Source organism: Ahaetulla prasina, chromosome 1, assembly GCF_028640845.1.
Source record: "Ahaetulla prasina isolate Xishuangbanna chromosome 1, ASM2864084v1, whole genome shotgun sequence".
Classification (NCBI taxonomy): Eukaryota; Metazoa; Chordata; class Lepidosauria; order Squamata; family Colubridae; genus Ahaetulla; species Ahaetulla prasina.
In genome coordinates this window covers 79,546,611-79,567,241 of record NC_080539.1, presented here as the reverse complement: position 1 = coordinate 79,567,241, position 20,631 = coordinate 79,546,611, and the positions used below count along the sequence as shown (strand labels likewise).

At 34.4% G+C, this 20,631-nt stretch overlaps 1 protein-coding gene and 1 long non-coding RNA gene across 5 annotated transcripts in view; one reads left to right on the top strand and one right to left on the bottom strand.

The window, feature by feature from the left end:
* SDCCAG8 (SHH signaling and ciliogenesis regulator SDCCAG8) overlaps nucleotides 1-20,631 on the top strand; it is a 128,373-nt gene that overhangs the window by 47,933 nt on the left and 59,809 nt on the right. For all 4 annotated transcript variants that reach the window (XM_058165582.1, XM_058165564.1, XM_058165591.1 and 1 more), the window contains one exon: nucleotides 2,146-2,288. In XM_058165582.1, the coding sequence (XP_058021565.1) occupies nucleotides 2,146-2,288 (143 nt within the window). The remainder of the gene's footprint in view (nucleotides 1-2,145; nucleotides 2,289-20,631) is intronic.
* The window catches only part of LOC131189539 (uncharacterized), a 32,303-nt gene continuing 22,617 nt past the window's right edge, over nucleotides 10,946-20,631 (bottom strand). Inside the window, exon 3 of the long non-coding RNA XR_009153066.1 lies at nucleotides 10,946-12,450. This is a non-coding gene — a long non-coding RNA (uncharacterized LOC131189539). The remainder of the gene's footprint in view (nucleotides 12,451-20,631) is intronic.

Genomic DNA, 20,631 nt, shown 5'->3' with positions numbered 1-20,631 from the left:
TCTTGAAAAAAGCACCTTTGGGATAACCATGACCTGGACGACTGAAAATCTCCATAGACATTTAACAGCCAGTGCTTTCTTACATGATATTATTACTCATAGAAGGGATTTGAAAGTTGTTTAATAATTATGAAATAGTAAGTAAATGTAGGATAGAGCATTTGGGAATAATTGATTTCATTCTCATAAGAGTAAATATCTTATTTGGTTTCTTTAAATCAATTATCCAAAATCCATATTTCAAAAGTTGTGGAACATATTTTTATCTTACTAAGCACTTACGTAGTCAAGAGATGAGCAGAACCCACGATCTTCTTTTGCTAGTACTTATGACTAACATTTTTTAATATATTCCATGTAAGAATGAAAGAGAAAATGCACCGAGATAGGTTTGTGGTTTTAAATTTTGAAAAAGATCATTTATAATGTATAATTAATTTATTTAAAATAAATTATACATTTTCAAAACCTTGGCTTAATTGATTTACATTCTGGTATAATCTATTTTAGTGGAGGTTAAAATTAAAGAGTAAGATTAATCAGTAGCAGATTTGAAAGCCAAAGAGAACCAAAAAAATTAAAGAACTCCTCTTACTTGAACAAAGACTAGATCAGCTATGATCAATTAATTTCCTTAATTCTCTATTCTATTCTTTGCTCTATACTTCCTGTTACTAAATGTTGCTTAGTAATATAGCAGATAATTTGCTACTGTTAATTCATTGATATATCTATATCTCTATAACTGTCTATCCATCCCAATAGGTAGGTAGGTAGGTAGATATTGAGAGAGAGAGTTTGAACTTGATATAGCAAACTAGTAAGTTAATTTTGTTTTTATTCTAGAAGTCATCCCTCCTTTTTTAATAGTGTTTGTATCAACATCTTGTTTCTACACTATTATCCAATTTATCATGGTTTAAAAGAAATATAATTTACAAAGAACATATTAATTTGCCAAATTTGTGGTAATTAACATGATGACAATAGAAAATGATAATATTGCCTAGTTAATGCATTTCAAGAATTACTTTTTCATTTTATTCTTATACATAACTTTAGTGATAATAAATCCAGAGATATTAAATCCACATTTGACCTGTTTGCTAAGGCTCTAAAAAGCTTTCTTATGTTATTTACTAGCATTTGTTTTTACCCATAATCTTTGTCAAAAGGCTAAGAGATGGTGTAAGAAGTAAAGTTTATTTTTGTTGTTAACCTCAATAGTTGTTTACATGTCTATGAATTATAGAAAGCACTAAAGTAATTATTTTTTTAAAATGCCAAATATGGCTGAAGCTAAGAAGTCAATGATCAAGCATAGTGCTTAAAATATAATACACAGTTTTTCATTATATCTACATAAAAGTAATGTGTGTGGGGGTATTACTTTTTTTTTTGCTCTGCGATATAACAATTATAAAGAAGCTGTTTGACTTTTGAATGCAGTGAAGATTAACAGATAGAATATTACCTTAAATTCTGGACTCAAAACATCTGGTACTATTTTCAACATTGTCCCTCTATGTTGTAATTCACTTATTGTTGGAATGACATAACCTGAGTTGATTTAACTTGAGGGATAGTATAAAGCTCATCTGTTCACTTTAGTTATTTTCCCTGAGAAAATTATAGGAACTTATATTTATGCTTATACTGTGAAATTTTGAGATTGTCTTGGCTTTAGTTGACATTTGTCAAATTCTTTTATTTTTCATTTACAAAACTGCTTATTAGATATATTTTGAATTTAGAATATCAGAAAGGTACTACTAAAATTGAAAGAGTTAATATCTTGTGGTCATGAATAGTTCAAGATAGAATAATATCTTAAATTACCTCATTATATTCTGCCGTAAAAATTAAGTGTAGCTGCAGTATCGCAATCTGAGTGATTGGTGGAGCATTCTGCATTTGTTTGTTAAATATGATTTGAAAAAATGTAACCAATGTTATGATTGTAGAATTGAGGAAAAGTATGATGTAAACATAATATAATAAATATTGTTTCTCAATTTTTGTTTTATCCAAAAATAAATACCTAATCATGTTAAACTTGTTCTGGTTTTTGTGAGTTTTCTAATTTCCTTTATTATGTTCAATTATTGTTATCTAAATTTCCTGCCCTCCTCTTTGTATTTAAAGCAAATTGAGAAATTACAAGTATTGCTTCATGAAAACAAACAGCGCTTAGAGCAAGCACAGCAGGATACTGCAAAAGCTAAGGAGGAATGTCTGAAACTAACAGAATTGCTGGGCAAAGCTGAGCAACAACTGCATTTTCTCAGGTACCATTTATCTTGTTTGTTCTTAACACCAGTTTCAATTTCACATTTCCATGTTTTGTCATTTGCTTATCCACAGTTGTTACAAATTAAATGTCTAGCTTTGAGGCAGTTTAGAAGTGAATGTATAATGAATAAAAAGTGAAGTGTGATAACAGTAAATGTACTAAGCTGTTTCCTTCTGTTCTTTAAAGCAAGTGGGATTTTTACTTAATTTGTAGTCAGTAACACACATCCGATTATTCTACAATTATAACTGTTTTAGGAAATAGCTGAATGTTTGTTAATTTTATATAGGTACAAGTGAAAAATAGTAGCAATTTTCCTAATAATTTTGTGCATAAACTTAAAAATATTTATGATACATAAATCATTTATAACTGGTTAAAAAGTAGTGGTAAACAAGTAAACCGGCTTAAAATGTATGGTAAACAAGTAGTTCAACGTTCAAAAATGTATCTAAATAATATTTTAAAATATAATTGTATTTCTCTTCTTCATAACTGGCCCTGCTGAACACAATTATTCTATCGTTTTTTAAAACAGAGTTGAATTTTAATGATAAGCATGAACTAATATTTATTTGGGTGGAGTCAAGTACATAAAAGCTACATATGATATGACAGCTAAAAGCATTTTAAAAAGCATTCCGGTTTATGGTTTTATTAGGTGGGGTGTACATATATAGTGTGTAATTATATATGTGTGCACATGAATAAAGGTGGTTCACTTGGGTAATTGTAGTATCGCTCTTACATTATCATATCATACTCTTTTTTTAAAAAAATGATGTAAATATAGATTATGGGCCAGGAGCAGATGGGGAAAAAAACACTTTTCTCACAGTCTGTATTTGAAGAACAAATATGCTAGAGGTTAATGAACTTGAAAAAAGTTTCGGGTAAGTTGTAAGATAGCAAAAGTTTGGATTTTGCAGGACTTCTTTTATAATGATTTGTTGTGATAGTTTACCAAATGGTTTACCAGTTTCCTTCCTAAGGCTAATCATACAAGTTATGAAGCTGTGTGGTGTCTTGGAGAAAATCCAAAGTGTAGATAGATTTCCTGAAAAACTTCCACACTTTTAATAATGATACTAACAGCCTAATTAACTAAAGTCTCCCAATAATATGTGACTTAAATTTGTCCAATTTAATGATCAAACACTATTTTTAATGTTGTGTTACCTGGTGCCATTCTCTGTTCAGAATTTCATTGTAGATATTGATCATATTGGATATTTCATTTAGAAATTTGATAGATGGAGAGGTTTAACAACAGTCTATATATTTCCATGCTAATTGTTTAACATGTATAGTCACTGCTGTCTAATTTCCCTTTTTCTTCTATTTCCTGGATTTGCTGATTTGTAACTTTGTAATAATATGGAGTGAGGGAATTCAAATTTCAGATAGTCTTTCTGCATTTTTGGTATCAATAGTCATTATCCCCATTTGCTTTAATTCTGTTTTTATTCATTTCCACTGTATTCTTTTTATGTTGTATCTTGTTTTCTCTCATTTATTTTTCTGTAACAATGTCACAACATTTGCTAAATTATATTTTTATATTTTTCTTGTTGCTGTGAGGAAAAAGTGGCTGATATTTATAATTTGGTTAGCTGCTTATCTATAGTTTCCAATAACTGATTTGCCTCAATTTATAATATGATTGCATTGAAGAATTGGATGATATTTTCTTATTCATAAATCACATATAAGTACAGTTGTTGGTTTTTAAATAAAAAATACAAATTTGACAACCCAAAAAATTCATGCATTTTTTCAAGGTAGTAATAAAATAGGTATATATTTAGAATATATGTCATCACATTCTTCCAGCTTTTACTTACCAAGATGTAGAAAGTACATTTATAAATAAATACAGGTATTCTATTTCAAGCAAAAAATTTATATTTTGTGCTGCTACATTGATTTCTAAACTCAAAAATTGCATACAAAGATGTAAAATCCATTAAACAGCTTCAAATTCTTGTTTCTCTCTAAGTTTAACCTATTTAATTATTCATATGGATTGTTATATCCTATATTTTTGTGCATAGACTAGCTAATTGTAAAAAATCAACTTAAAATGAGGCAAAGTATTCTTTTTCACATTCAATGGGTACTCCAGAGAATATTTTAAAACATCATGTTTAAGGTATAGAATAGGTAAGGGGTCTTTGTTGTCTCATTATTATTTATTGTTGGTTTAGTATCCATTAAATTTGTAAGATATTAGAAAGTTTGATACTGTTAATATATGTGAGTGTACTTCTAAATTACATACCCCAAACCTGGGATATGAAAAGTGATGGAATTATCAAGCATGGAAGCATATTGTTTTTTCATATATATATATATATACTTATACTTCCTTATATTTCCTCATATATAAGTTTATATGCTATATAATCATTTTGTGTGATGCTTGTGTATATTGTTGTGACAAAAAAAAATTAAAAAATAAAGAATATTGTTATTTTTCAGTGTTAGAAAGATAGATGAGTTCACTTTCCATTTATGGAATTGGCTCTTGGGATGACTGATCAACAATATTTTGGCTGTAATTTAATGAAGTGTTCAAAAATAAGAAGGAATAAGTCCTATAAATAATACAGTATTATGTTACTGTTATTTTCCTTTATTTCTCTGCTGTTTTCCTCCCCCACCCTTTTTATTGATTTTTATGCTGATCACGTGGATGCTTGTAATATGTAAAACAGCCCATTCTTCCCCAAATGAATCATCTATGGCAAAAAATACCATATATAGATCACTTTAGTACAGGTTTTTGGCATTGTAAAATTGCAGCATTATCAATCTCTTTTTGTGTGGTACAAGTGTTAATGCTGACACAGCAGCTTTCACTGATAGTTATTTAGGACTTCAAAATTGAACTTTAATATGCAGGGGAACACGGGGTTGTATTTAAAAGCCAGTATTCTTCTGACAAAATGAACCAGTAAAAACATATATCAGTGCAATATGGTGGTTGGTTAATTTTTGTAGCCCTCCTTTGTTGTTATCTACTTTCATAGTTTACTAAAGACATTTTGCAGAGCAAATTTTGAAGAGTTGACTTGCTGCAAAACGGAAGAGAAATAATCAAATCTTCCACTACAAATGAAAAACTCCTTGGATCTTCCTTAATTCTTTTTTTAAAAAATAGTTTCATTGTTTGCATTTTGCACTTCTTAATCTAATTCTAATTGGTTTAACTATAGTTTAATATATAATACTACTTAGTTGCTATTATCATTTGAATGAAGTTCTATGCTGTCATTATTGATAAGCCTGTAAAGTGCTTAGTTTACTACTTCAGTCTTGTTTCCTCTAATTCATTCTTTGAATATTATTCATATAGATTCTGAAAATAGATTATATATTAATTGTGCTGTGAAATTGCATGCAAGAGTTTAAACTTGCATTGGAATGTCAGGAAGTGCCTGTCAAGATTTTGACAAACCCTCAGCCTGCTGAGGACACTGCCATTACAGAAGATGTGTTCTATATCTTTTACCTACTTCTTTTTTCTTTCCAAGTGGAAAGTTGGGCAAAACATTTGTAAAGGGCTCAGAATTGTTGTCTGCTCATTCATCTGTCTGTCTATCTGTCTGCCACTAAGCAAACTAACTCTGAAAACTGAATAGAATAAACCCACATTTGTTGTGGGTGGAGAAGCTGGCAAAAGAAAGAGGGAACTTGAAAATGGGCAGTATTCAGCTGGAGACTGCTAAGAAAAATGAAGTTCCAATGCATCCTTATGGAGAAATCTGGTTGGGTAGCAGTCTGAAATGTTGCTGAGTCTCTAAAGCCCCTCTTCCCTCCAATTCATATGGGGTACAGCTGTTATTAAGGGGTTAGAAAATGCTTTCCCTAGAGAGCCAAATTATTCTATATATCTTTACTAATATTTGTTGGCATTGGTATTTTTCACTAGGAGGACTGATAGATATGTAATCAACAACTGATAAGTAGAATAACGTCTGGAAACCATATCTTTGGAAGATATTGTTGAAAAGACATATAATGATTATCTGAACCTTTTTAGCTTCAAAAACCTACTGTTTATCAGCACTTCTTGTAGCCCCTAGCACATTTTCCATAGCTTCATTAGCATTCATTCAAGTCCATGTATAATAAATAAGATACATAAATTAAGTCTATCACTCTAATAGTTTTTTGGAACGTAGTTGAATTGTTTATACTTTTTAATGGTTCAGTATGACATTGATAGTATTCTTTACTAGAAAAAAAGGATCTTTTTATGTAATATATATGACAAGTATTGAGGTATTATAGTTATTGATTTAAAAGACATGTCTCTTCTACTCTATTAAGAGCAACCAGTCCTTAATAACTACATTGTACCATTCTAAAGTTTTGCCTACTATACATATACATAAAGACTAAGGTTTTATTTTCTTTTTAAAAAGAGGTTAGTATTATTAAATGTTTTTTTCGTGGGGATATATATTTGTATGTCTATAAATGGTGTATATTTATATATGCAAAAATACAAAGATCTAGAATGTTTTAATTTACAAAATATGATATGAGTAGTCACATCAAACTATAATTAGTAACTGCTCATATGAATTGAAATTTGTATTTAACGGGTGAAAAATTTATAAAGTACACTTAATGTTTAATTTCCAATATATTACCTGGAATTTTATAATTAAAAAGAAATATAAAAGCCTGAAATAAGATAACATGCATAATCAATTCTTTAGCTCCTGTTTTTATATGTTTATTTTTCATTAAATTTAGGATCGTTTGTGGTTTAGTCAACATTTATTCCTATCTGTTTTTCATATACAAAGGCAGTGAGATGCCAGAAAATAAACTGTTAACGGAGAATTAACTTCTTTGGCATGCTTTCATACTTATCTTCCAAATTAAAGAAAATGAAATGGGCAGAAGCAGAGTGTAGATTACCTCCTTTTTGTCAAAAATGGTGGGAATTTGAAAATTAATAATAAAAAAGGGAACAGATGCAGTAACATGCCAGAGGGAGATTAATGTGGAGAGTAAAATCTGTGAGCAACAAAACTGAAGCAAACTGAATCAGTGGGAGGTGGTTGTACAATCAAAATCAGGATAAAAGAGAAATTACAAACAACCCTGCACTTGTCAAAGTAGTAGTAATGAAATCCTGACTCTGCCAGCAGTGAGAACCTGTGTTAGCACTTTGGGGTAAGGATGGTAGCCGGGTGCCAGGTAGGAGGGCAGTGTTAGGTTGCTGGGCAGCAGCCATCTTGTGTAGAACAGATGGCACTGAAAGCTGGCAGGGGAGGAGCTCCTTAGCAGAACTAATCAGACAGTAACAGATAGGGCAGCTGGGAAGACTGACCACAGAGAGGGAAACTGCAGGATAGCTGCAGAGTTCCATGATGTTTACAGTGGTGTGCCCATTGGTCTGATAAAGACCTTGCAATGCCTTTTTACTGCAAAAACGCACACAAACTTTTGTTAACTGGGCAGTTTATCTGAGAAATTTGCAGCACAAGAAATGTATAAAAAGGACAAATCTGCTGAAGAATTGACTTTGTAAATTTCTTGAGAACCCCTGCTAGAAAAGAAAATTCATACTGCATTGCCCTTCTGGAAACATTATCCGTGATCAATGAAAGCAAACAAGATAGTATTTTGGTGTCACTTAAACATTCAAAACATATTAAGATGTTACGTCTAATGTGACTTACGTTAGAATAAATGCAGTTCTTAATATATATTTTAAAGCTCTTTAAAATAAAGCATTAATTTTGCTTCTTTTCAGCACTACCCTTATGTCAACCTTATATTTAAATAGGCTAGCCACTATTGGCTGGTAATGCAAACCAGACAGTAATACATGACCATTCCATATAATTTCTGATAAATAAATTTTATTGAATATAAAGAAGCTTATTTTTCATTGTACCTTGGATACAGGTTGCAGTCTTACTGATATCTGGGCAAAAAACGAGTTTGAAAAGAAAATTGAATGAGAAAAAAATGAATTTAAATATGGACCTGTTACACAGAATAGTTATCATAGTTAGATAAGCAAGATGAATGATGAAATTCTTTGAAAAGAAATACTTAATTGCTGATAATAGAGATGGATATTTAACAAAGAAGATTGAAACACCTTCCATTTTTCAACTTAAGTATTTTTCTGTTTGCAGAGCTTTTTGGATAGACTTAATTTTGGCTGGGAGGGGGGACAAATATTACAGGGATTTGAAATAGGAAGTATAAGAGGAACATATGCTATTTATATATCCATTACTGTGATACATCTAATTTAGGACTGTCAAGAAAAAATACTCTTATTTGATGTAGCGGCATATTATCGAATTATAGCAGTGGATGTAAAGTTGTTATTTGTTAATTGATTTTTGAAAGCATTTTTTCTTTTCCCTGAGCTGTGTGTATTATCTATTCACAAACACATTGGATAACTATATCCAATACTATAAAGAAGGTTGTACATAAGGTAATTTTCAACAGCATGTTAAATAAACGTTTGCTGTTTTCAAAGCCTATTCATAAGAATTGTGGGAAAACTAGTCTACTCCCTTGGTTACTGGTTCTTTCTGAAGTAGCTGATTTAATTCTACGTATTAAATACTTTCCATTATTATAAAAAGAAATATATTTTACCTGCCATTATTTAGCCCATATCCGCTCCTTTATGATGACAGCTATCAAATGATTTGGAATAAATCAGATCTCTTGTTTTCTGGCAGTGCTTGCAGTAATAATTAATACAGTGCATTTTAAAATCTGTCAGTTGGCTGATTTCTTATCATCTAATGTATTAGACACGTATTGTCCTTTTAAAAATATATTGTTTGACAATGCAATATTTCCAAAGCCATTAATGAAGTGTTAAGTGAAAATGAAATACATAAGTATAACAGCTAAGTAAATTGTGAACATGTTGCTATATTTTCCAGGGTGTTTTTCCCCTTAAAGATGATGGAAGATTACATAGCTTGATAATCAAGCTTAGATTTTTTCCCCCCTGAAAGAACAATTAATAGATACATCTGATTATATATAGAGCCTTTCATTTGTAATGTTTATACTGACATTGGTCTGTTAAGCAAAACCAACATTCCTGAATACACGCACATTGCTGAAGGTTGTCTATTCTGTACTTGTTACAATAAATATTTGATTACCTCCTTTTTGGGTTTTGGATCTGGATAAGCTTATTCATGCTATTTAGTTAGAAAATAACAAAACAGAATGTGCATTAGGTCTTAGTTTGTTGACAGAAAAAAAAACACAACATTTTATATTTGGAGGCTTCGTGCTGATATTTTATGATATCCAACTTAAATTTACCTTTATAATGTAAGGTGGAAATATACATATAATTATATAATATATATTTAATAAGCCAAATACTGCACAAAAACAATGGAGCTACTGCAGTGACAAAAAGAAATTTTTTTTTTAAGTGAAGTCACCCTTGGAATGTTTTTTCCCCTTACAAAGGATAAATTACTAGATAGGAAGAACCTGCTTTTTGGAGCTTGTAAGTAAATTCCTACTCATTTTTATTATAAAGTACTAACTTGTTAAATTATTTTAAGCCTAACATTTCTTTTTAAACATTAAAATCAATCTTATGGAATTACGATGTATGAAAAACATTATTGTTTTACTATGTCTTGTCCTGGCAAGTAGCAATTACAAGCAGAAAAAAAACCCCAAATGATTATTTCTTTCTTTCCCATCTGCTAGTTCTCTTCTGTCTCTTGTCTTTTCAATTATGACAAGGAGCTGACTTCTTTCCTGCTCAATTGTTGCATTTTTTCCATGGCAGCCTGATTGCCACATCAACTGTCCCACTATTGCCTTCTCATTCCTGCAATCTGTGTACGTTTTGTAAAAGTGCAGCTGGTATGATTTCTTGTTCTCATTATATCCTGTCCGTATCATTATATCTTATCTCTTGTCATGTTCTCAGCATAGCACATCATTTAAGAACTAAAAGCATCTATCCAATCAATATAAGTAATGTGATAGGCACTATGTAGTAGACCTTTTGAGAAGATCATGAATATCTTAATTCCTTTAAATGAGTACTTGACTAATGAAAATCTAAAAAACACATGATTACAAAAGCAAGAGCTTGTTTCTCATTTCCAAAATATTAAAGCTGGAATTTAATTATGTGTTTAAAGTTTATTATTTAAGCAAGTAATATCTAAGTCATTGATTTAAGATTTGGAAAATGGCAAGTTTCTACTTTAAAAACTCTGAAGCAATATTTTGTGTTCCATAACAATTTTAAATGTTAACTAGTAAAATAATTATTCGTTTCTTTCAACACACATTTCTAGCAGGTGAAGAAAAATACCTTGAAATTTGGGTATTATTGAAGAAAACATTTTGAAAATGTTTCTTATTTGATTTTTTTAAAAAAAGAAGTTAGTTAATAATTCAATAGTATGCGGCTGTTGGAACAAATTTTTGAAAAGCAGATGCATGCTTGACTAAGCCTGCATAATAGATCCTGCTGACAGTATGAAATGTCTCAAAAGTAGCTGCTCTGCTCTTTCTATTAACTTGAATAGCAATATGGATAATCACACAAACTGTGGAACATTTATAAAATTTCTCAGTGGTGAATTGATTTTTACCTTACTTCTTCAAAATGTGATACTTAGTCATAGATGAATGACAGTTTAAATATAGCTATGTTGCAGCTTAAAGGGAACATTAAAATCAGCATTTGGTTAATGAATACTGCTTTGTTCTCTTTTAAAAAAATGATTAATAATTTTGTCCTTATTTTTCCTTAGTCCACTATACATCTTAGTCTTCTCTGAAATTGCATTTTCTCTTCTACATAGTTTGTCACATTTCCCTTTTGTTTAGCTAAACTCGCTAAATAAATAATGCTCACAGTACAAGATTTTACAGAAAGAAGATGAATTTGATCTTTGAGGATTTTTTAGATTATAGTTCTCTTCCGTTATTGTCTTCAACATTATTAGGGGAAAAAATTATAATGCATAACTGTCCAGCTTTGTCTCTTACTAAGGATTAAATCTCTGCCGACAGTTCTTTTGACAATGACCTTGAGGGGCTTTGCATCTTGAAGAAGAAAGCAGAAGCTTGCAGTAAACAAAGTTCACTTCTGACAGATGGATTGAATGACAGAAAGGTTGTGAGTGCCAGAATAGCCCTGGCAGAGGAGGAAATGTTCAGTGGAATCCAACAGGAGAGGAGGTGTGAACAGGTGCAGGGTTGCTGACGGAAGGGGAACCAGATGGAGGGAGCCAGAGCCAGTTTATTTAAAGGAAAAGGCAGAAAACACTGAAAGGCTGTACAGTCAGTGGCTAAAAGTGTGCATGGAAGAAGGTAAAAAAGCAGTAAGCAAAACTGCACAGTGGGACATCAAGCACTTAGCGTAATGACAGTAATTGTGAGTGTAGTTGGAAAGTTGCTATTAAAATCCATTCATCCATTGCTCTAAATAACATAAAGTGTTTCAAACACTTTTTAAATTGACAAGAATAGTGCTTTGTCTGTCAATTTTTGGTAATGTTAACACACAAAAGTTATGATTAGAAAAATGTTGTGGTTCAGGCAAGCCAAATCAAGACGATAATAAAAAAAGGTTTCGATATTAGCTGCAGAGTAGTCTCTTAGTTTTGCTTTGCTTGCAAAGAAATGTCACATTCTGACAAAATGTGAAAGAAATCCATTCCCCTGAAAAGCATGTTATAAAACATATAGAATCTTATTCATCGTCTAATTGTTACTCAGAGCAAAAAAAAAAAAATGAGGCGTAGTAGGCAGTGCTACAATGCGCTTTATGTCATTTGAGAATAGCTAAGAACATAAAACTATGTAAGGCTTTAAAATACAAGATTTTTGCCTGATTTGTTTTAATTATCACAGTCCTTATAAGATTATATAGTGTTATTAATTGTCCTGTTTGGTGTTTCTTATTATATTGGCTGCTTGTGCTGATTGATTTGATTTGAACCATGGTTTTATACTGTTAAATTGAAAGTAGATCCCATATATATTCACTATTAATCTAATATTACTTTGAAAATTCTTGTTCAGTTTTATAAGGTCATAAATCTTTTTTCCCCCTTTCTTCACTCCAATATTTTTCTTCTTTTCTTGTGCTTGCTCTTAAGTATCTGTTAAAACAAAATAAAAATAACACAGATTTAAAGAACTGTTAACATGTTCGTAGGAAGAGCATTTGAGGAGCATCTGGTTTATTAATTTATATTTAAGGTACAGGTGCTAATCCAGAATTCTCCTGTGGGGTTTTTGAGTAGCACATTATTGTTTGAAAATTCAGGAAGTTTCAAAGCCAGTTTCTGTTGAATCATAAAAATCTTAAAACAGTTTGGACATTTTTTGCTACAGTTAGAGCATAATTGCAAACAATATGTTTTTAACTGCAACTTTTTGCTGGAGCCTTTCTGTGTAAAAGGAAATGAAGCTCAACATTTCAATATCTAGACAAATTTTGTGGTTGGTCCTTATATAAATTATATCTAATTTATCCAAGCTTCCTTTTTCTCTTTTTCTTATAATTTATAGTCCTATATTAGTAGAAATGGCATACTTTAATTATACATTTATAATCCAAACTTAGACATGTAATTCTGTCAAAACATTACACAAAATATTTTTCTGTGGTTATGGAAAATATATTTTTTATAAAAAAGCATGATATTGCTCAAAAACCATCATAATTGCATGTCTTTGGTTTTTTCTTATTTTTAACATTCTAAATTAAATTTAATATATTTTTATTAAAAAAATCAAGACATGACAAGACATGTAAAAAGTTTATTGGGGCTCCTAGGTCTCTGTCTTGGGCAGAATGAATTAAAAATGTATTTAATCATGTTAAGTTTTGATAAAATATGTTGTAGTTTTCTTATTCTAGGTTGATTAGAAAGCCACATTCCTATTTCAAACTCACGACTTTTGAGTTGATTAAATGTATTATTTAATAAAGTAAAATTCAGGAAGGATTTCATATAGTAAGAATAAACAGAGAACCTCAGGGCTTTAGACAGAGTTTCTTCCTGATAGAAGGTTAATTCTAACATTTATATTTAATGTTATCAAGCCGCTGGGTGAGATCATCAGTGGTTTCGGTGTGAAGTACCAGCTGTATGCGGATGATACCCAGCTGTACTTTTCTACACCGGACCACCCCAACGAAGCTATCGAAGTGCTGTCCCGGTGCCTGGAGGCCGTACGGGTCTGGATGGGGAGAAATAGGCTCAAGCTCAATCCCTCCAAGACAGAGTGGCTGTGGATGCCGGCATCCCGATACAGTCAGCTAAATCCGCGGCTGACCATCGGTGGCGAGTCATTGGCCCCGATGGAAAGGGTCCGCAACTTAGGCGTCCTCCTGGATGAACGGCTGTCTCTAGAAGACCATTTGACGGCCGTCTCCAGGAGAGCATTCTACCAGGTTCGCCTGGTACGCCAGTTGCGCCCCTTTCTGGACCGGGATGCCCTATGCACGGTCACCACGCACTCGTGACGCCTCGCCTGGATTACTGCAATGCTCTCTACATGGGGCTCCCCTTGAAGGGCATCCGAGGCTGCAGTTAGTCCAGAATGCGGCTGCGCTGGTGATAGATGGAGCCCTCGTGGCTCCCGTGACAACACCCATCCTGCGCAGGCTGCACTGGCTACCTGTGGCTTTCCGGGTGCGCTTCAAGGTTTTGGTGACCACCTTTAAAGCGCTCCATGGCATTGGGCCGGGCTACTTACGGGACCGCCTACTGCTACCGAATATCTCTCACCGACCCGTGCGCTCTCACAGAGAGGGTCTCCTCAGGGTGCCGTCGGCGCGGCAATGTCGTCTGGTGACACCCAGGGGAAGGGCCTTCTGTGGGGCCCCACCCTCTGGAATGAACTACCCCCCGGACTTCGTCAGCTCTCGGACCTCCGGACCTTCCGCCGCGGGCTTAAAACGTATTTATTTAATTGTGCAGGGCTGAGCTAGATTTTAAATTATTGGTTTTAAATTGGGTTTTATTTGATATTTTAATTTTAAATTTACGGGCTTTTTAGAATCAGTTTTTTAATTGTTTTATATTGTATTTATATGTCTTTTAAATGCCTGTACACCGCCCTGAGTCCTTCGGGAGATAGGGCGGTATATAAATTTGAATAAATAAATAAATAATAAATAAATAAATAATTTTGATAGCAAGCAGAATAGATGGCCACCTAACATAGATATTTATAAATAGCTACATGGCAGTCTGCTCCTCATCCATAGCTTGTTCCACTTCGAGGCCCTGCACTTATTTTTGTGACTTTCATCCAACATAACTGACTTTTTTTTTTGTACAGTGGCATCATTCCTTTTCAACAATTGACCCTATGTTAATATTGCAAAAGATTGTTAGATGAATTCTCATGTATGTCTACCTAGTTCAAAAATGTGATTCTGGGCAACTAACATAGGTTTGAAGTCAAAGCAAGATTAACAGTGAACACACCACAAGACAGTATAAAACTGAACAGCCAAAACCACAACATACTCAAAATCCTAAACCATTTAATTTTTCATCTGCTATGGCATCAGCCACAAGTCTTGAGACAGCCCCTAATAGCACGCTTGTCTGGAGGAGCAATTACCCTATTGAAAGCTGTATAGGGGAAGTTTCCAGAAATGAGTCCCTAAAATCAGAGTCATATTCTTGCTTGGGTTTAGACAAAGCCTGCGTTTTCTCAACCGGACCTTCACAAATTCTAGATACTGGGAAAGAATTTGATAGCATAACCCAGTTAACTTGTGGTAGAGATGTAAAGCCATATTCGTGATATTTAACCTTTCAAATAGCTGATATCATCCAGCAGCTTCATGTCGGTGTTATACAGGAGTAGAGAGAAAAGTAGAGTTCTCAGGAACTCTATAAAGCACAGTTCTAGGGCTAAAACTTCATCTACCAGCACTGACTGGAATTCCCCCAAGAAGAACCATCTCAATATCTCCTACATTCTCAATCTCCAAAATTGCTCCAGAGAAATATAATGACCAACTACCATATTTTTCGAAGCATAAGACGGTCCGGAGTATAAGACACATGTTAGCTTTTGAGGAAGAAAACAAGAAAAAAAATTCTGCTCTGCCTACCAGCATCCATCGGTATTCATCTGGCTAGTGTCCTTGCAGCAAACAGCAAACAGCAAACACCCTGGTCATCTTCAACACATTATCGCAGCCTGATTCAGCACGAGCAGCTGATTGATGGTTGGATCTCCCGGAATAGCTCCAATCAGCTATTCCAGGCTGCAGGGATTGCCACAGCCCATCACCCCCTCCGTACGTTGCGTTTTTGGCCTCTGCATGTCACATTTTTGGCCAGTTCAGGCAGCGGGGATCAGCAGCGGCAGTGTGGAGGCTAAAAACGGCCAAAGGGTGGGGACCAGCAGGTGGGCGGGGTTTCGGCAACATTCACTGTACAAGACACACAGATATTTCCACCCACTTTTAGGAGGGGAAAAAGTGCATCTTATACTCCAAAAAATACGGTATACCAAAATCACTGAGAGATTGAGGGCCAGATTGCTGAATTACATGTGTATTTGTTTTACATATACATGTTAGCTAGTATTGTGGGGAATGGCGAGGGGGCCCACTGCAGAATCAGAATGGGACAACTTGCTGCAACCAACTCGCCATGGCCAACTCCCAGCAGTACAACTCAACAAGGCCAGCTTGCTGTGGAAAACTCATGCAGAATAATTCAACAATTCAATGTAATTATTTAAAATAATTTTTAAAATTGTTTTAATTTTTGTCATAAACATTTCATTTTGTCACTCCTTTTGCATCCTTTCTTTAATTATTCTATTCCACCATTGTTTCAAAACTAATGTAATAATTCTCCTGCAGCAAGTTGTCCCACAGCAAATTCACCATGGTGTCCTGGTGGCGTGATGAGCTGGCTCTGATGAGTTCGTCACAGCCACAACAAGGGCACAAATGATTTGAACCAAAGCACTCCAAACCAGGCAAGAGTCAACTGGCATGCAACACGAAACTGAAAGCTTCCTGGTTAGTTTGTGAGACAGTCCAAACAGGAAGTGCAGCCAGAAATACTGTTTCATTATTGTAAGGATACATTCATAGAATCTTGCAAGTCTGAAAGTACATTTCTCTCCCCCCCACACACACGCACACACCTTTACAGTTGAAGAAACTAAGGAAGATACATTCTTCCTTAGTTTCTTCTGAGGTGTTTGCCATGCCCTCATTCCTTCAGTGGATTGAGATCATGTTTGTCTGACCATGTCTAGTCTGAGGCTCTTTCTCCTGTCTCCCAGGGTCATTTCCATATGCTACCACTTTCCTAGTTATGTCTGCCACCTACTTTTCATGCAGAAATCATAGGAGGACCCTAGATTGCATGCAAGGTCTGCTTGGGACAATTCTAGCCCATTCAGAGGAAGAGATCACAAATCCCTGGAACCAGAAGATCCCAAGCCCAGAGCCACTTCATCTTGTCAAGATTGACCTGAAGCCTCTTGTTCCCCATCCAAACCTGAACAGCTTCCAGATACAAAGGCAGGCTGTCAACAGCATTGCTTAGTGTGCCAGGGGTAGAGATGTAAATCTGGGTATTGTAAATGTGCTGATGATAGCTCATTCCAGTGTGATGGATGATGATGGATGTCACCCAGTAGCTTAATGTACACATTAAACAGGAGCAGAGATAGTATTGAACCCTGTGGAACTTCATAAAGTAAGAGCCATGATTAGGACCCCTCACTCTCAGTGCCAACTGGAACCAACATTACAGGAAGGAGGAAAACCATGTAGAACTGGGCTGCCCAATCCCCAAAGCCAGTCCAGAAGGATACCATAATCAATGATACTGGTGCATGACCTCCTTTCTTGTCCTTCCAGAAGTCATCCAGAAGCATAATCAATATTGTTTCAGTCTTACACTCAGGTCTGAAACCCAACTAAAAGGGATTCACTGTTCATGTCGTACTTTATTATTTTACATTAAATCTGTATTTGTAAATAATGATACAAAGCCAGTGATTTGATCTTGGCTGCTTTTATATGTAGCTACCACGGAAATGAATGCATTTGAAGGAAGCTGACTTAGCAGGCAACAGGATTTGGCCACTTTAGCATTGTGTTGCCTTTTCTGACTGTATATGGTTTTAAGAATGAATAATTTATAAATTGTTGATAGTTCTCTTAAAATATACCTTTCCTTTTTACCACTTGAATTAAAGATGGAAAAATACATAGAATACATATATATGTATATCTATAGTCCATCTCTCCCATAATATGTATATGTAATGGAACCAGAGTACAAATAGGATTGTTTTAATTATTTAGCAACCAAAATGCATATTTTAAAATTATTACTCATCTTTGGTATTGATAATACAAATTATTAATCCAACATTCCTATATCCTTCAACTTTTTACTTATTTTTAAAGAATATTCTCTGTAGAATGATAAATAATGATCCCAGAAAAGTCTAAAAATGTGCAGGACCAGTATAATTTGTCTCTATGGATGGTAATGCTTAATAATTATTATTATTTTACATAGTAGAAAACTATGTTTTATTACTTTTGTAAAGCATACTACGACAGACACGGTGGCTCAGTGGCTAAGACACTGAGCTTATCGATCGAAAGGTCAGCAGTTCAGTGGTTCTAATCCCGAGTGCCGCATAACGGAGTGAGCTCCCATTACTTGTCCCAGCTTCTGCCAACCTAGCAGTTCAAAGGCACATAAAAATGCAAGTAGAAAAAATAAGGATCACATATGGTGGGAAGGTAACAGCGTTCCATGTGCCTTTGACGTTTAGTCATGCCGGCCACATGACCACGGAGACGTCTTCGGACAGTGTTGGCTCTTTAGCTTTGAAACAGAGATGAGTACCGCCCCCTAGAGTTGGGAAAGACTAGCACATATGTGCAAGGGGAACCTTTACCTTTACCTTAAAACATTCTACACCATACTTCTGTTTTTCATTCTTTCCGTATATAGAAGTAGTTTTGGCATAAGTTTTCCACATGTTACAGATATATACTGGGATTATGCAGGTCTATGGCTAGGATGACTGGGCTTTCATCAAGTTGTATAACTGAGGAAATAGATTGATTTAATGACAATTTAACATTAATAAGGACATAACTGATAGGTGTAATGAGGAAGAGTCACTATGGAAGATGGCATATAGGCAGCCTGATTTAAAGAGATAGGATCAGGAAAAGGAAAAAGGAAAAATAAGGAGAAGACACAAAGAAAAGCAAAAAGGGCTTCTTCCTCTGTAAAAGGAAGACAAGAAATAGTATACCAGCTGCTCAGCCAAGATGGCAAAAAACAAAAACAAAAAAAAACCACAAGAAAAAGTAGAATTATTTAAATCCATTTATGGTTTAGGCTTCTCTAAGAATAAGTTATGTATTTCACTGGTGATTGTGAAAAGCGGTCTCAAGGAGCAAGATTCTGTCATGAATCTAATAGAAAACATAGTCAAGGAATACCTGCTGACCTTGAATGCAACCAAGAATTGCAACCAAGGCAGACAGCATCCAGTCAGATGTATTTAAAACCAGATTATTGCACTGAACTAAGGAGTCTAACTTCCTTCCAGCTGTCTGATACTAAAATATATGGTTGTTACAAAAATGATAATTATCTGTGGGCAAGCTATTTGCAGATAGCTTGTTTGCCTTTACTGTCTTTATTATTAACACACACACACACACACACACACACACACACAAACATAACAGACATTTTCCTTTCTTCAGAACAATGCTAGAACTTGTACTTTCTGTAGGGTTTCTTTCAGGCAGCAAATCCTAGAACTGCTGATATTCATATTGCTATTTTCTTCTTATTTTTAACATAGGTTAGGTTCCACCATAGCATATATTTCACATTTGGGTATTATTTTCAATCTTTCCCATTTAAGGTGTCCTCCACCACTCCTTGAGGGTTTGGGGACCTTTGTGAACAGAATGAGATATAACTTTGGGTTGCCTAAAAATTGGGAGAGGGATGTTGATAAAAATGGCAGCAACAATATGCATCAAGCAATGCCAATTTGGAATGCTATCCATAGCACAGGGCACGGGTGTCAAACTCACGTCGTCACGGCATCGTCACAAGATGTATTGGGACTTTTCCCCTCTTTGCTAAACCGGGCATGGGTATGGCCAGTGTGTGATGCAGCCAGCCCGTGGGCCACGTGTTTTACAGCCCTGGTACAGGGCAATTCAAATATATTTGAACTGAGAAGGTAAATTAAATATCATGGTTATTAATAACTAGGTATGGCAGTTGCTATTTGGTTGTTTTATATTTAAAGCAAAATTCTTCCTAGTACTGTAGTGATATAATTCTTCAGTATTTTAACTGGAATTGTGTGTGTGTAATTATTTAGCTCAATTTGAACACCCAGTAGCAACCAAGCTAATATACAAACAGAACAACAGTGGCAAGCATGCCTAAGGGCACCATCTATCTCACATCAAGGCCTGGGAGAACAATTAGGTCTTCAAGACTTTATGGAATGTCATTGGGGATGTGTGTTTGATTCCAAAGGGCAGATGCTATAAGAAGGAAGTCACACATTCTGGGTCTTGATATTGTTGATTTGAAGGGAGCTGGACTGAGCCAACTCTGCTGGCCTATATTGCTCAGGCAGAAAGCATGGAAGGTAGATAATCCTTCAAATAGCCTATGCTATATAGGACTTTATAAGTGATAAGGAATACCTAAAATTACACCTAGGAGCAGACTGGCAGCCATTGTGGCTTACAAAGCAGAAGTGACACAAGGGCATGCCAAGGAATGACCATTGCTACCAGTACCACTCTGGACCAGCTGAAACATCTGAGGGCAGTTTTCAAGGGCAGCCTGGGGTAGAGTGCATTGCTGTAGTCACTGACAGTATAATATGACACGCTGAGATTGAAGTTACCCTTATTAGTTCTAGACATTAGACTAGATAAGATAACAAGGCACTCTATTTGAAGTGATAGTAATAACAGGTTATTTGATTATTTCTCTTCTTTTATCATGGGCTAGAAGATAATATCCCATTTGATCATATTGATCATCTGAAATTTTTGATAGTTGGCTCCATACTGTGCAATGGTGTTGTATAAAATTACCTTCCTTATATCCAGATTCTGTGTTTTCAAATGGACTACCCAAATTTGACTGAACTAGATCCTTTTTTTCAAAATTAAAAGTTCAACGATTGGTTGTTCTGTTCATTGTTTTTACCTCTAGCACTCTTGAAAATCAGGGATGTCCCTTGATTTTGTTCATTGGGGAAAGCAT